Source organism: Microtus pennsylvanicus, chromosome 7 (assembly GCF_037038515.1).
Source record: "Microtus pennsylvanicus isolate mMicPen1 chromosome 7, mMicPen1.hap1, whole genome shotgun sequence".
Lineage (NCBI taxonomy): Eukaryota > Metazoa > Chordata > Mammalia > Rodentia > Cricetidae > Microtus > Microtus pennsylvanicus.
The window spans coordinates 1743729-1759599 of record NC_134585.1 but is presented as its reverse complement, the minus strand read 5'-3'; the positions used below and the strand labels follow the sequence as shown (position 1 = coordinate 1759599).

At 52.2% G+C, this 15871-nt stretch overlaps 1 protein-coding gene and 2 non-coding genes across 6 annotated transcripts; all 3 read left to right on the top strand.

Annotated features, from left to right (window-relative positions):
* The first annotated feature begins 2654 nt into the window (after positions 1-2654).
* Ddx39b (DExD-box helicase 39B) lies at positions 2655-15585 on the top strand. Of its 4 annotated transcripts, none has more exons than XM_075979371.1 (11): positions 2655-2776; positions 3983-4314; positions 4866-4993; positions 5175-5267; positions 8016-8199; positions 10839-10957; positions 13194-13325; positions 14493-14602; positions 14695-14839; positions 14980-15127; positions 15365-15585. In XM_075979371.1, the coding sequence occupies exons 2-11, from the start codon at positions 4104-4106 to the stop codon at positions 15379-15381; spliced, it is 1287 nt and encodes a 428-aa protein (XP_075835486.1). In that variant the 5' UTR covers positions 2655-2776; positions 3983-4103; the 3' UTR covers positions 15382-15585. The 4 variants fall into 4 exon arrangements, with proteins under 4 accessions (XP_075835486.1, XP_075835485.1, XP_075835483.1 ...); XM_075979370.1 differs by lacking the exon at positions 2655-2776 and adding an exon at positions 3075-3254; XM_075979368.1 differs by lacking the exon at positions 2655-2776 and adding an exon at positions 3075-3628.
* LOC142855170 (small nucleolar RNA SNORD83) lies at positions 3605-3680 on the top strand. Its single transcript, XR_012911435.1, has one exon. It is a non-coding gene; the product is annotated as a small nucleolar RNA SNORD83 (small nucleolar RNA).
* LOC142855171 (small nucleolar RNA SNORD83) lies at positions 8252-8328 on the top strand. Its single transcript, XR_012911436.1, has one exon. It is a non-coding gene; the product is annotated as a small nucleolar RNA SNORD83 (small nucleolar RNA).
* Positions 15586-15871: the final 286 nt, after the last annotated feature.

Sequence of the window (15871 nt, the reverse complement as noted above, 5' to 3'; positions counted from 1 at the left end):
AAGAGAGAGGGGGGAGGGAGGGAGGGAGGGAGGGAGAGAGAGAGGGAGAGAGATAAAGTCTCATGGTGTATCTTACTACGTATCCCTGGCTGTCCTGGAATTTGCTAAGGAGACCACCTCGCCTTGAACTCACAGAGATCCACCAGCCTCTGCCTCTTGAGTACTGGGATTAAAGACGCACCACCATGCCTGGCTTGTGTGTTTAGATCTTGGCTCTCATTATGTAAAGTATCAGATGATAGGCTGTTGTATCCCCAGAGCCCAGGATAGCACTTGGCACATGATTGGCAGCTGGCAAATACCATAGAGTAAAATAATACTGGGGTGGGAGACTGCTCTGTGACCCCGTTCTTGCAGCAGCTCTCCTCACTACGGGAGGAGCTCCTCTCCTTTCACCCAGTGAGAATCAGTGAGGTAACCTATAGTCTTTTCTTGCATGACTTTTCTGTAGGTAGACATAAAAGAAAGTCCATTTATGCCAGATAGCTCACTAATGAAAGACCTAAGAAACGTCTCCTCCAAGTCTAGACTGGCAGACCGAGGGGCCCATTGTCGGTAGCGTGGGTGGTAGGTCACTCACAGGCGCAGGGAGACTAGAGCAGCTTCTCATCAAAAAGTCTTCTTCCTCCATCATTAGAGCTCTCTGATCCACGCGGATCCACCGGAGACTCCCGTCACCAGGGACTGTTTACCGGTGACACAGTCTGGGAGAAGGGCTCTGTGTCTTGCAACTTCTTTCTGAAAGTCTTTCATGAAAATTTCATGAGGGGGGATGTATCAATCCAGAAGAAATAGCTATGCAAAATCAACCAGAGTTTTGAAGTAGGGAGACAGACGTGATGGGAAATTGGGATGCTTCCATCTTGGTGTGACCGTGCTATCTGGACTGCTTCAGCCGTCTTGCTTTATTCTCTGTTTGCTTATGTTTATAGGAGTAGTTGAGCAGGGCACGGTGCCTACTGCCTTTAATCCCAGCACTTGAAGGCTGAGGTGGGAGAATTGAGGGTCTGAGGCTAGTCTGGGCCATATAACAGACTCAAACTTACTGACAAAGAAAAGGAATCACAGTAAGACGAGGTCTCTCCTTGCTCTGGGCCACTGGCCCAGGTTTAAGCATTGCTAAAATCACTATGAACGTTAATGAGTCGTTTATTTATCGTAAGGGCTCCTCTGATGTTCACCAACAGGTGGGGCAATTTGACTCTTTACTGACAGCTGTTGGGCAATTCCTTTCTGCCTCGGCTGCCTTAAGCAGGACTGTGAGTCAGCCAGCCAGTCAGATCATCCTTTGCCCAGCACTGGCCATTTTGAACACTTTGGGAAAACCACCCAGTGATGACAGCTAATTGTTCCAGCTCTTTAAGGTGTGGCCTTTGTCAAGACTGTTTCAAACAGTCAGCTACTGGATTTTTTGCTATCACATGCTTTGATGGACTCTAGACGACATTTAGTCCCGTCATCGTCCCGTACCGCAACCTCCATGGTAGCGTGGTAGAACTTCCCACTCTGAAGCAGAGGGGGCCTTATGACTGGTGCTAAAAAGGGACAATACTGATTGGTGCAAAGGCAAGCCTTCACTGCACGAGTTTGCTGTGGTTGGTGCAAACATCCCTTGCTAGCTGTAAAGCAACATGTTTGGCTCACTTGGTGGGCCAGTCGGGATAACTGGGGATAAGCCGTACTATGTTACTCTCCTCAGTGCTACAATGTTAGGTCCAATAAAAGGCTTCTCTTGAGAGGGCTTCTCTGGCCTTTTAGGCTGAGCTGGTAACAGAAGCGGCTGAGAACCTGGGAAGTCTTCACAGCCATGGGCCCCAGATACCTCTCTCTCTGGAGCTGCGGCACTTCCTAGTGTACTAGGGCCCCAAATCCCCGCTTACTCCTAGGCGCACACAAAAGCTGTGGCGTCTGTGATGCCAACACGAGAGGGCGCACCTCCCTCAGCAGCGAATGCTTCTGAGTTGATCAGGACACAGCCTTGGTGACAATGGTACCTCTCGCGCTTACATTTATGATGCAGCGGGTCAGCAGAACATCACTCTTTATGTAGGTAGCGTCTCAAAGAAGGGAGTACTACATATATAGGGGGAAAATCCAGGCTGAACAATGGAGCTGCTGGGTAGGACCAAGGGCATTCTGCTCTCGTTAATAATAATGGAAAATCGCTTAACTCCCAAACCCCACCATTTGTTTTTTAACGCTCAGTCAGAATGCAAACCTCCATCTCCCAAGCTGCTACGACGCTAGTAACTCTCAGATAGATCGTGCTCATTCTCCCCCAACCCCCGCCCCAGCACCCTCCCCCGGGGAGGCCTGACGGAGCTTGGCCACCCCCAGGTCACCTTGACGACCAGGCTCAGGCCCCAGTGAGAACGCCTCCCGCTTGGCACGCAGAGTCCGCGGCGCCCAGAGAGAGGCGTCCAGAGAGAAGCCTGGCATGGCAAAGGAAACAAAACAAAAGCAAAGCCGAACGCCGAGGGGAGAGGTGTGGAGAAGCGGGGAAGCATTTCGGGGAAGAGGCGCGACCTTCGCGCCGTGCTGCTGTCCCTGGCGGCGGCGGAGGGGCCCGAGGACGGATTCCAAACAGGCGTTTCTCAGAGGCAGCCCGAAGCGCGCGCCGCGGGAGGCCCGCCGCGGGGTCGACTTCCGGCATCCCGCGCCTGCGCCCTGGCAGCTGGGAAGGAGGCGAGGCGGCGGCCGCGCCTGAAACCGGAAGTGAAGGCAGGTTCCCGCCTCCGTCCGGGCTGCCGCCGCCATACGCGCTCGCAGTGCTTAGGTAAGGCTCGGCCTCGGGCGCCATCCGCCGCCATCCGCCTTTCCCGCGCCGCGTCCCGCCTCCCGCGACGCTGATCCCGCTCGCCCGGACCGCGGTCCGGCTGCTGGCGCGTAGTCGGGCACCCGACTCCATTGTCCTCGTCCCTTCCCGGGGAGCCAGCCTTGCCGGGCCCCCGTCCAAGATGGTGGCCGGGGCCGCCGCCGCGCTTCCTCGTGGCGTGGGTGACCCAGCGGGTCCCTTCCCTTCCCCCCGGGGCCGCGGCCACCGGAGGCGGCGCCATGGGAGGGCGGGGCCGCCCGTCGCGGGCCCGCAGGGTAGGAGACGAGATGGCGCCCGCCCGGGCCCGTTCCAAGCCCCCTCCGAATGGCTGCCTCCGTGCGCCGCCGGCGGTGTCGCCACCGAAGGGCGTCCTCCCGGGACGAGACCGAGGCCGGGCAAGCGCTGCCGTTTAACTGCGCACGCTCCAGCCTTCCCGGTTGTGGGTTTTTTCTGGCATTTGTACCCCTGCACCCTCTGCACCTGCTCCCTCTCCTGCACCCCTGCCCCTTCTGTACCCCTGCACCTCTTGCACCCTCTGCACCTCCTCCCCCTCCTGCACCCTTGCGTTTCCTGCATCCCTGTACCTCCCGCATCCCCTGCGCCCTCTGCACCTCTTCTCCTTTACCCCTGCATTTCCTGCACCCCGGCACCTCCCGTTCTGGCGGTAGGCCTCCCCGCCCACCTTCCCTCTCCCTTCCCTCCCGCTCCAGCTTCCCCGGGGCTGGGGCTGGGATTGCCGGTTTGCGCCGCCGGGACGGGCGCCCAGGTGATTCTGGACGGGTGACCACAGCCACATGATGTTCGCAATTGCAAGTGAGCGCTCCGCGCAGTGCTGACCTTTATCTATCACCCTTGACTGATGGCTGATGGTGGGGACCAGCACCAGGCGGTGACAGGGACAGCGCAGCCTTACGTCTCCTCTTCCCCGTGCATTTCCCCCTCCCGCCAGTCGTTTGTCGTGCGTTTTTTCACTGTGTCTGAGTAAGCCGCTGACACCTGAGACCGCTCTCCACGTGTCCCGTTTGGTGTTGTATGTGTCTCTGTCACTTTCCTTCCAGGCAAGGTTTGTAGTTGAGGGAAAGTAGGAAGAAGTGGGGTGGACCAGAAGTACAGAGTCTATTCGTGACTGATGAGTTTTCCTTTTTTGTTGTTGTTCCCCACTCTCAGCTCTTCTGTCAGAACACTGGTGTCTTTCTCTTCTGTTCCTCGAACGCCTCTTTCCCCTTCTTTCTCACCTGCTCTGGGACCACTCACCCCAAGACCTCCCTCTCCCCGTGCCGGCCCAGTTATGGCAGAGAATGACGTCGACAACGAGCTCTTAGACTACGAAGATGATGAAGTGGAGACAGCGGCTGGGGGAGATGGCACCGAAGCGCCTGCCAAGAAAGACGTCAAGGGCTCCTACGTCTCCATCCACAGCTCCGGCTTCCGAGACTTCCTGCTCAAGCCAGAGCTGCTCCGGGCCATTGTAGACTGTGGCTTTGAGCATCCATCAGAAGGTGGGCAGAGACCTTGTGAAGCATCTTAAGGAGGGGATTGTGTTTAGGATAGGCCAGGCCATGAGAGTGTATCCATATGTCAGCACTAGAAGACTCTCCTTGGCTTTGATCAGACAGAAGGCCTGGCTGGACCTTTAGTTCCCGTCTTTCGGGCTGTGGTCTCTAACAACCGTAATGATTGGTCTAAAGGTGCTGGCTTCTGGGTCATATGCCACGTCCTTCATTTTGTCCAAGATTGCAGGGTGACCTGACCCAAAAGCATAGGAGGAGAATTGGTCTGTAATAGGCATTCAGATTCCTGGATTGTTAGAGTGTAGGGAAAGTAAAGACAGCCAGGGACATTGGAGGTGAGCTGCTGGCAGGTGCCGGAGGGTTTTTATAGCACCAGGGAGGCCTGAAGCTAAGAAGGGCTTGACTTGGATATAAATGTGACCAACGGGACAGAGATAGGACGGGTCTGAAAGGTGACAGGGACAGGTGAAAAATCTGGAGTATCAGCTGGGAAGAAGGGGTTGGCGTGGTGCAAAAAGTCTTCCTCCTTTCCCTTCTAGTCCAGCACGAATGCATCCCTCAGGCCATTCTGGGGATGGATGTCCTGTGCCAGGCCAAGTCGGGCATGGGGAAGACAGCAGTGTTTGTCCTGGCCACACTGCAGCAGCTGGAGCCAATCACTGGGCAGGTATGTTGGGGCAGTGCTGGGGAGGGCACGGAGACTGTGGCTACAAGACACTCTCAGAGCTGGTCTCCCTGCCAGCAGGGGGAATGTTCTGTAGCGGCATGGGCTTAAGCACTTTTGTGACAGTCACTCTGGAGAGGGTGGCGAAGGACTGACTTCACTGTGTCTCCATTGCTCCCTGAAGGTGTCTGTGCTGGTGATGTGTCACACTAGGGAGCTGGCCTTTCAGATCAGCAAGGAGTACGAGCGCTTCTCAAAGTACATGCCGAACGTCAAGGTGAGAGGCTGAGACGCCAGGGCCGTGTGGGGGTCGGAGTATGAGGTGAGCTCCCGCGGGCAGCATGGGTGCCTTTACTGCAGTGGCAGGGCCTTCTGCAGCTGTCCGTGCGGGTGCAGTGCTGTGACTGCATCTGTGTCCCTGAGAGTTCACGATGACACTTTGATTCACTTATTTTATTTTTTGTGGTGTTGTAAATCTGATTCCAGAGCCTTAAGCTGCTAAGTGAGTCTGCTCCTGCGCTACCCTGTGCATTGTTTATGTAGTCTCTGCCTGCACGGCAGGGGGCACAAGATCTCATAAATGGTTGTAAGCCACCACATGCTGGGAATTGAACTCGGGACCTCTAGGAAGAGCAGTCAATGCTCTTAACCTCTGAACCATCTCTCCCAGTCCCCACCCCTTGCCTTGTTTTTAAATTTAAGATTGATTCTTACCAAATTACCCTGGTAGGCCTTGAACTCACCTCAGACTAGAGCCAGCCCTGAACCTGAGCCTCCTGCCTCAGCTTCCTGAGTAGTTGGGACAGGAACTACTGTTGGCTGGAGCGCTCTTTTGTTCCCCAGCACTGCTTGTCAGATTGCTGGAGAGGGGGCGTGTGTAGCAAGAGGAAACAAAAGCTCCAAAACAGCTGCGTGTGGACTCCAGGGTGACAGAAGACTGTAGGAGGTGGTCGTTGTGTCTGCTACGGTGTGACACGTGTGGACTCCAGGGTGACAGAAGACTGTAGGAGGTGGCCGTGTCTGCTACGGTGTGACACGTGGACTCCAGGGTGACAGAAGACTGTAGGAGGTGGCCGTGTCTGCTACGGTGTGACACGTGTGGACTCCAGGGTGACAGAAGACTGTAGGAGGTGGCCGTGTCTGCTACGGTGTGACACGGCGAGGACTTTCACCAGGAGCTTGGCATTGTTTGGGGACTTGGAGATGATGTGTTGCTATGCTTAAGTGTGTGGGGTCTGCTGTGACCAGAGTGCTTCATGGCCCTGTGATGAGTGGAGGGATGACGCGTAGACTCCTGTTCTGGTTGGGGGGGGGGGGGCAGTCCTTTTGCTCATGCTCTGTTTACAGATAACAATTTTGCTTGGTTGAGAAAGAATATCACCATGGGCAGGTGATTGCCATCCTTCTGCCTCTATGGCTTGAATGCAGGGGTTATGGGTGTGTGCCACCACCCTGACCCAACTGTATGTTTTAAACTAGTAATTTTGATCAGAACCCTAAACTGAAAATAATTTTTTAAAAACCAAAGTAGGGCCGGAGAAATAGCTCTGGTTAGAGTGTGTGCTGCGCAGACTGATGGCTGAGCTGTGAGCTCAGACGGCGTGAAGGCGGAAGGGAGAGCCCAGGCTACCACCCCAACATGTGCACACAACACGATGGGTTATTGTCATCCACCCGTCTATTTATTTGCACTGGCTTTTTCTGTGTGGCCCTGGTGGTCTTGTAACGTGCTCTGTAGACCAGGCTGGCCCTGCCTCTGACTCCTGAGTGCTGGCATTAAAGGCGTGCAGTGCACCACCGTGCTCGACCCAGAATGCTCTTAGGGTCGGGATCAAATACAAGGCTGGGCCAGGCATGGTGGCACATGCTTTTAATTTCAGCACTTGGGAGACAGAGGCCTGTGAATCTCTGAGGCATGGTCTACAGAGTGAGTTCCAGGATAGCCAGGACTACACAGAGGAACCCTGTCTTGTGTAGGAATGATCCTGGATATGGTGTGTGCACCTATAGTTGCAGTTAGTTAGGGTGAATACCCCATGTGCTGTCCCCACCCCTCGTCAGTCACTTACAGAATTGTCTACTTTTCTTTGGTTCTGCAAATGACCTAACTAGTCACCATTAGGTCTAGCTTACTCTTTCCTCAGTAGTTACTGCAGACCAAAACTTATATCTGGAAGGGTCATTTTGGGCATGAATGCTCCTGTTTGCCACCAACCTTGTTAACCAATAGTGGTTTTGGAGTGAGAGTGGAGGAAGAGGTTACCATAGAATAAGCGTTGGGGAGGCTGGAGAAATGGCTCTGAGGTTAAGAGCACTGGCTGCTCTTCCAGAGGTCCTGAGTACATAATTAAGTATACACTGTATACATAAATCTTTAAAGAAAAAAGAATACGTGTGTGACATTGTGCTCCCTGATTGTTCTTTCCCCTTGAAACTGAAGAAGTCCATGGGGTCCTTGATGTAGTGTTACAGCTCAGATCCCAGCATTCACCTAGTAGTTTACACAAGGCAAGACTTAATCTTGGCACTCAGGAGGTCAGCCAAAGCTACGCCAGCTGAGTTAGGGAAGCTTAGTATTTTTTTTTGTGTGTGTGTGTGTGTGTGTTGGTAGTACTTCACATTTACTGATGACTTGTGTTCTTGCTGTTTTCATTCTTCTAAGAAAGCCATGGCTTTAGATTCACATGGGCCTCACTGTGTGGGTCAGCCAGGGCTATGTAGAGAGCCTGTCTCAAAAAAAAAAGTATTTGAGTGACTGGACACTCGTCTTCATCCCTGCCCCCAGTTGGCCCTGCAGGGCTGACAGCCAGCAGCTGGTCTACAGTCAGCTAAGAGTGGGCACCGCTATCTGGCAGGGTGGTCTAGCATTTGGGCAGCAGACAGGCTGATCACAAAGTGAGTGTAAGACCAGTCAGGGCTACACAGACTTTATCACAAGAGAAGAAAGGGGGAAAGGTAAGTAACAGGGACTCTGGGGAGACTGGAGCCTCTTCCTGTCTCATGAGCCTTTCCTGTTGGCTGACAGGTGGCAGTGTTTTTTGGCGGTCTGTCTATCAAGAAGGATGAAGAGGTGCTTAAGAAGAACTGCCCACACATCGTCGTGGGGACTCCCGGCCGAATTCTAGCCCTGGCTCGAAATAAGAGCCTGAACCTCAAGCACATTAAACACTTTATCTTGGACGAGTGTGACAAGATGCTTGAACAGCTCGGTGAGTGGCTGTGCTCGGGTGGGATCAGGGGGTCTGGGAGCTGCCCCTTGGAGCCAAATGATGTTTGCTTGACACGGGAGCACGCGTGTGCAAGGACGACTCTGGATCTATCACCCATGACTGATGGCTCTGCATTCCTTTTCCTCCCCTGGGGTTGGGCGCTGAAGGCCTTGTGCATGCTGGCCTGTTAGAGCAGAGGGCCTGCCCTTCTGCCCCAGGACAAAGTGGTTCTCAACCTTTCTGATGGTGAACTCTTGTGACCCCCAACCATGAGATTGTTTTTGTTGCTATTTCATAACTGTAATTTTGCTACTGTTATTAATCAAAATGTAAAAATATCTGATACGGGACCCTTGTGAAAGGATGTTCACCCCCTCCCCTGTCTGGACTCACAGGTTGAGAATCACTGTGGTATATAGTATGCCTGACCAGAATTCATAAATAGGCAGGTTTCTAGAGGTCAATTCTGACGTTCATCTGAGTGTTCACAGAAGTCATGAGTTCTGGTGGGGCAGTGTGTCACGTGGGGTAAAAGAAACTTTTTTGTTTTATCTTCTCCCCCCCCCCCCCCCCCCTTTGGTTTTTCGAGACAGGGTTTCTCTGTGGCTTTGGAGCCTGTCCAGGCACTAGCTCTGTAGACCAGAATGGTCTTGAGCTCACAGAGATCCGCCTGCCTTTTGTCTCCCCAGTGCTGGGATTAAAGGCCTGAGCCACCACTGCCCAGCTAAAAAGAAAATGTTAAGGATTTTGTAGGGCAGTTAAGAGCGGACGGCTCTTTAGAGGACCTGGGTTTATCCCAGCACCGATATGGTAGCTATAATGGTCTGTAATCTAAGATCTTGTTCCTCTTGGTCTCCATGGGCACCGAATAGAAGTGGAGAACAGACAGAACATCCATACACTTTAAAAATGAAGGTGTTCAAGGGTGAGAACTGGCTGCTCTTCCGTCCCGGCACATTCCCACATGGCAGTGTAGCCATGTGTAGCTCCAGACCCAGGGGATCCAAAGCCCTATTCTGCAGGAAGAACACCTACATACATAATAAAAATTAAAGATAACTTATTGCTGGGTGGTGATGGTGCACACCTTTAATCCCAGCACTAAGGGTGAAGCTGAGGGTCTCTTAAGTTGGAGACCAGCCTGGTCTACACACTGAAACTTGTTCTCTTAAAAACAAAACAAAAACTTGTGTGCCTTTAAACCCAGGTGGGTCTTTATGAATTGCAAGCCAGCCAAGGGCTACATAGTAAGATCCTATTTTTTTTATTTGAAATATATTATTACAAGATAATTAGGGCTAGCAAGGAATAAATTGTTTTTTATATTTATTATTTTTATTGAACTCTACATCTTTCTCTGCTCGGCTTCCTGCCTCTCCCCTCCCCCTTTCAACCCTCCCCCAAAGTCCCCATGCTCCCAATTTACTCAGGAGATCTTGTCTTTTTCTACTTTCTACTTCGCATGTAGATTAGATCTATGTAAGTCTCTCTTAGTGTCCGCATTGTTGTCTAAGTTCTCTGGGATTGTGGTTTGTAGGCTGGCTTTCTTTGCTTTATGTCTAAAAAATCACCTATGAATGAGTACGTGTGATAATTGTCTTTCTATGTCTGGGTTACCTCACTCAAAATAGTGTTTTCTAGCTCCATTCATTATAAGACCCTATCTTTAAAACCAAAAAAAAAAAAAGAAAGAAAACAATAATTTTGGTTTGGTTAGTTGCAAGAGTAGGAAAGCACATAGCCCCAGAGGGAAGTCTTTCCAAATGACTTTTGGCTGCCTGAGATGGCAGAGTAACGGTGGGCATTAGGTCATATTTGCTTGGCCGTTCAGGGATGTGAGGCTGGAGTCAAGGTGAAGGCCAGAGTGGATGATGTCTGCAGTGAGTGCTTTGTAGGCTGGTGTAGGGGAAGAGCTGCTAGACTGGCCTCAGCGTCGTGTTTTTCTATGTACACATCGGTACGTCCTCTTCCTGGCCTGGAGGTTGCTGTGTGAGCCAGGCTGGCAACTCAGACCAGCCTATCCCTACTTCTGGGATTCAAGATGTCTACCACCATACCTGGCAAGATAGTTTGTGTTTAAGGTTTATTTTTATATGGAATGTTCCAGAGATTTCTGTGTCGTTCTTGTGTAGGAGCTGTACTAGTCTTCCCTTTATAGTCCAGCTTTAGTGTCATGCTGCTGGGGGGCTCGGGTTTATTATTTCTCTGTGAGTTCCCATGGAGGCCTTGGCTTCCCTAGCAGCGAGAGCTCCTGCATGCTGAGCCTCTCTCCAGCCTCATGCTCCGTGTTTTTAAGGACTGCCATTCCTGAGCCCATGTTGGATTTTGTCTCCATTTTATAAATTTGGACTTTAGGTTAAGTTAAATTTCTTGGCTAAAAAAAAGGCTGAGAACCTGACCCCAAGTATCTTTGTAAATACATCGCTTTTTTCCATGTTATTACTTTTGCTTTTTCAATCTCGAGTAGACTTGGCTGGTCTCAAAACTCAAAATATAACTCCTGATCCTCCTGCCTCCTAAGTCCTGGGATTATAAGGCTGTGCCCCAAGCCTGGCTTGTTCTGGAGGCCATGGCTCTAGAGTAACTCCTGAGCTCTCACTGGCTGTGGCCTCACTTCCTTCTACAATCCTCTCCCGCAGACATGCGTCGGGATGTCCAGGAAATCTTTCGCATGACCCCCCATGAGAAGCAGGTCATGATGTTCAGTGCCACCTTGAGCAAAGAGATCCGGCCAGTCTGCCGCAAGTTCATGCAAGATGTAAATAAATACCTTCTACCTTCTCTCCCTCCACTCCCCGCCCGCTGCCTCCTCCCCTTCCTCGCCCTCTTCCTCCAGACTCCCTTGTCCTTCAAGCACCAAGAAGGGAGCTTGTGTCCACCTGGGAGTGATGGCTCCTTGAAGAAACACAGAGGCAGAGACAGTTAGCGCTAGGGTCTGCGCGTGTTAGGGAAACTCCGGAAGACTTGGTCGGGTTAACTTGAGAGCGGGTAGCCTTTGACATTTTTTAATCACAACATTTTTGAACCTCTTCTCACTGTCGGGGGTAGGGCACGATTTTGTGCCCTGTCACCTGCCATCGTCTGCTACACACGACCACAGCCACGCACCCTCCAGGTGGCATGGGCATTCAGCTGGAGCCTCTGCTCACCGAAATGCATACATCTCAGAGGCAGGAGAGCAAGACAGGGACAGTCAGGTGGCAGGGCCTGTCAAGAAGAAGAGCAAGCAAACGGCACCATGAATCCACCCCTCCCAGCTCCAGGGGCGGGGGCCATTGGCACCTCAGTCCCCAGTCCCCCCTCCTTCCTGCCCACACCTCCTTGCGCCCATCGGAGCCTTGGCTGACGTGAGCTGGCAGCAGAGAAGCTGAGGCACGGCGGGAGCACGCAGACCTACCAGCAGTGGATGGCAGCGCGGAGGCCACGGGGAGCCTGACCAGGATGCTGAGGACCAAACCAGCCTCTTTTTCTCTTCCCGGTTTCCTGAACCTAATGTGCTGTACCCCATTTCCCCATACTTGTTGGGGGAGGGGTGTCCTGAAAGGGGTGGTAGAATTTTTCCCTCTCATTTTTTCTTAAAGGAGGGTGATGGGAAAAGCCAAACAGGAAGCTGCACTGGGATGGAACCAGGAGGGTGGCAGCGCCAAGACTGAGCATGGGAGGGTGGGGTCCACCTGCCCTGACCCATTTCTTCCCGTGAGAAGATGGCTGCCTCTTGGGCCGGGCTTGGGGCTAGAATTAGGAGGCTGTGAGACTTACTTGGGGAGCTGCCTTACCAGCCTGCTTTCGGGAGGAGACTTCTTTATTCCTTCTTTATCCCTGGCTCTCTGAACTGTCTCTCGAGACAGAATGGAGCACGGGGAAAGTCCCGCCTGAAGTTCACTGGTGTCTGATTAAATACTTGGGTTCCTTCCTCCCCTTCAAGGGTTCAGAGTGGGTATACAGTTCCTTATGAAATGTGAGAGCAGTTCCTTTCTATTGCCTTTTCACCTTTGATGCTAAAAGATGGTTGTATTAGATTTTCAGAGAAAAGCAGTAGGACAGGGAAGCTGTAAATCTTAAAACTTCCGGGAAGGAGAGAGCTGGAGGAGGGGAAGAGAGAGGCCATGTCCTTAGACTCCAAGAAAGTAGATTGGCTCAGGAATGGAGTCTGTAGGCATCTGCAAGGGGTGGGGCTGCAGAGAAAGGGAGACCCCTGAGGGTCAGCACAAGCTGCTAAGGATGCTGTCTGGTGCCATAAAAGAGGAAATGTTGGGAAAAATCAAAGTTGTGCTGAGTTAGAGCTCAAAAAGGTGGTCAGGTCCAGCTGTGGCTGGGGAAGCCTGCACTTCCTGTCTCACCTCCCGAGTATAGATGGTCTGACTCTGACGAGTTTCCCATAAAGCTGATCTAGTGGTTTGGGTACAGGCTCTCAACTTTGTCAATGTTTGCTTCTCTTTAATGACATTTTAAAACTTCAACCTCAGCCACCTGAGACTGGGGTCCGTGTGCACTAATGCCCAGCTTTTGAATGGCTTTAGGACTGTGTCCATTACAACTTTCTGACCTTGACATATGCTGACGTGTGTTGAGAGGACAGTTAAGTGGGGCAATTGTCCCTGTCCTGTTCTGGCGCCATTGCCCAGGCCCCAGCACCCCTGCCTCCTGTGTGACTTGGCCATGCTGTCCCCTTGAGCACTATCTTCCATTGTTAATCATTCCCCCACCAACTCCACCTGACACTGGCATCTTGTAACTGTGAGCTTCAGTGCTCTGTGCAGAGTTCCTTTCTCTGACTGTTCTCAGTTGGGCTTCTCAATCCAACTGATGCCGATGCCACCAGATCTACTGGAAAGGGACCTCAGTACGGAGTGTTCTTTGTGGTGGGAGGGACTTCAGTCTTCTCTCTCCTCCCCATCAGTCCATGGGGTGTATTGGAGATCAGCGTCCTCCACCCCCCCAGGTTTAACCCCCCCACTCTGCCCTCCTCCTGCCCCCACCCCTCCTTCCCTCAGCCTATGGAGATCTTCGTGGATGACGAGACCAAGTTGACGCTGCACGGGTTGCAGCAATACTACGTGAAATTGAAGGACAATGAGAAGAACCGGAAGCTTTTTGACCTTCTCGATGTCCTCGAGTTCAACCAGGTCAGTATTGAGGGTCTCTGTGGGCATGAGCACTGGACAGCTCCAGCTGTGGCAGAAGCCTGTGTAGGAGGAGCCTGTGTAGGAGGAGCCAGTAAGTGAAGAGGTGAGAGCGGAGAGCAAGTCTGAGGCGGGAAGATGGAGCCGCTGGGTGAGAGGACTTGATGACCTCAACAGGTGGAGAAGCCTTGAGATGGGCGCTCAGCTGTCGCCTCTTGTAGTCACCTAAGAGTAGCAGTGTCAGCCTGTGCTCAGGTGGCCGCAGAGCCAGTATGGGGCTCTTAGTGTTTGAAGAGGCTCATCTGCTTTTCTAGGCTGTAGCTGTCATTTCAAGCATTTTCCTGAGGTGGCCTCACCCGTGTGTGCCGGTGTGGGGTCTTGTGTCATGGCAGCTCAGAGGCCAGGCTGTTCAGAAGTCTTGTCCTAGACCCAGGCAGATGGTTCAAGAGCAGAAAAGAACATCCAGGAAGAAACGGGATAAGGGACTGGGGAACTCCGTTAGGAATTCTGCCAAGGCTGGGCTGTGGTGGCATTTGCCTTTAACCTCAGCTCTCGGGAGCCAAGCCTCTTGAGTTCAACTCCAGTCTGGTCTATAGACTGAGCTCCAGAACAGCCAGGGCTACAAGGAAACCGAAGAACCAGCCAAGCAAAAGTTGTGCCAGGTGTGCTGGCCCACATTTTTAAACTCGAGCACTGATTAGTGAAAGAGGGAACCTTTGTGAGTTCAAGTTTTGGGCCAGCCTGGTCTATATAATGTGTTTTAGGACAACTAGGGCTGCACAGAGAAACCCTGCCTCAAACGTCTTGTTCTTTTAGAGGATCCGCATTCACTCCCTACAAGATGCCTGTAACTGGCCCCAGGGGGTGCAGCATAGGCCTCTGGTCTTGAAAGGCACCTGCACAGACCCGCATACATTCACAAACACACATACATCCATCTGAAAAACCTTACACAGTCGGATCCCTGGGACTGAAGGATTGGCTCAGGTTAAGAGCACTCTTGTTCTTACAGGGTTCCCAAGGTCAGTTCCTGATATGATACCTACATGTCTGAAGAGGGTCCAGTGTCCTCTTTTGGCTCTCCACACACCAGGCACCTGTGCTCACATATACATAAACTTTAAAAAACAAAAGGTGAGATTCCGGAAATGACACCCATGGTCCCCCCAGGTGGTGATCTTTGTGAAGTCCGTGCAGCGCTGCATTGCCCTGGCCCAGCTTCTAGTGGAGCAGAACTTCCCAGCCATTGCCATCCACCGTGGGATGCCCCAGGAGGAGAGGTGAGCTGGAGACGGTGGGTTTGTGTTCTGGGGAGGAAAATGTGTGCTGAGAAGATGGGAATCTCAATCATCTCCTCTCCTTCCTCACAAAGGCTCTCTCGGTATCAGCAGTTCAAGGATTTCCAGCGGCGGATTCTTGTGGCTACCAACCTGTTTGGCCGAGGAATGGACATTGAACGTGTGAACATCGCCTTCAACTATGACATGCCAGAGGACTCGGACACCTACCTGCACCGGGTGAGCTGCCCGCCCTACCCCACTTCCTGTGTGTGTGTGTGTGTTTGTGCACATGTGTGCATGCTAGCATGCACACTCTACATTTTCCTCTTGTCTGTCTCCCCCTTGAGGCTTGTGATCTTTTCCTTGTCTCCTTCCAGGTGGCCAGGGCAGGCCGGTTTGGCACCAAGGGCTTGGCTATCACATTTGTGTCAGATGAGAATGATGCTAAGATCCTCAATGACGTGCAGGACCGCTTTGAGGTGAACATCAGTGAACTACCTGATGAGATTGACATCTCCTCCTATAGTGAGTACGCCCTCAGCATGCTGCCTCCTCTTTTTGTTTTTTTTTAAAGTTTTAACCGTGTGTTTGTCTCTCCACTACCAAGTCTATCCTCTGAACCTGTGACACAAACAGTATATGTGTGTGTGTTCATGTGTGTCTCCACTCCCAAAAGTATCCTCTGAACCTATGACAGAGCTGAGAGTGTGTGTGTGAGAGAGAAATTTCCCTTTTTTGGTAACTGCTGGTGTTTTTCTTCAGTTGAACAGACGCGGTAGAGGAATCACCCAGTCTGGAGTGTGGCCGTCTCTTGAGTTAGAAGAGGACACCAGGGATCAGGGTGGAGACACCACTGTCCCCGCCCCTGTCAGCCCTCACCCTGTCCTGCCCATGCTTCCCTCTGTCACCACCACTCCTGAACCTGTTCCTGATTTATCAGAGTTGTTTGTTTGTTTGTTTTTTTAACAAAACTAAGTATGAAACTGCTGTGTCTGTGGTGTCTTATGTGCTCCGTCTGTTCCTGTTCAGGGCTTGATCGTGAGCTCTGTTGTGGTGCAGGGTCAAGGTGAGGACGGCCCAAACCCAGGAGGCAGTGGTTCCCCGTTGCCTTCTCTTCCTGGTGTCTCTCCCATTCTAAAGTGGCCATGGAGGGTGAGGATGGGACACTGAGCCTGGAATCGGAAGGGAGCGAGAGCAAGGTCTGTTTCCCAGCATCTCATCTGCTCCTTCAGCTTCTGGGTCCCAGAGTACCAGGGCCAGTGCCTTTCA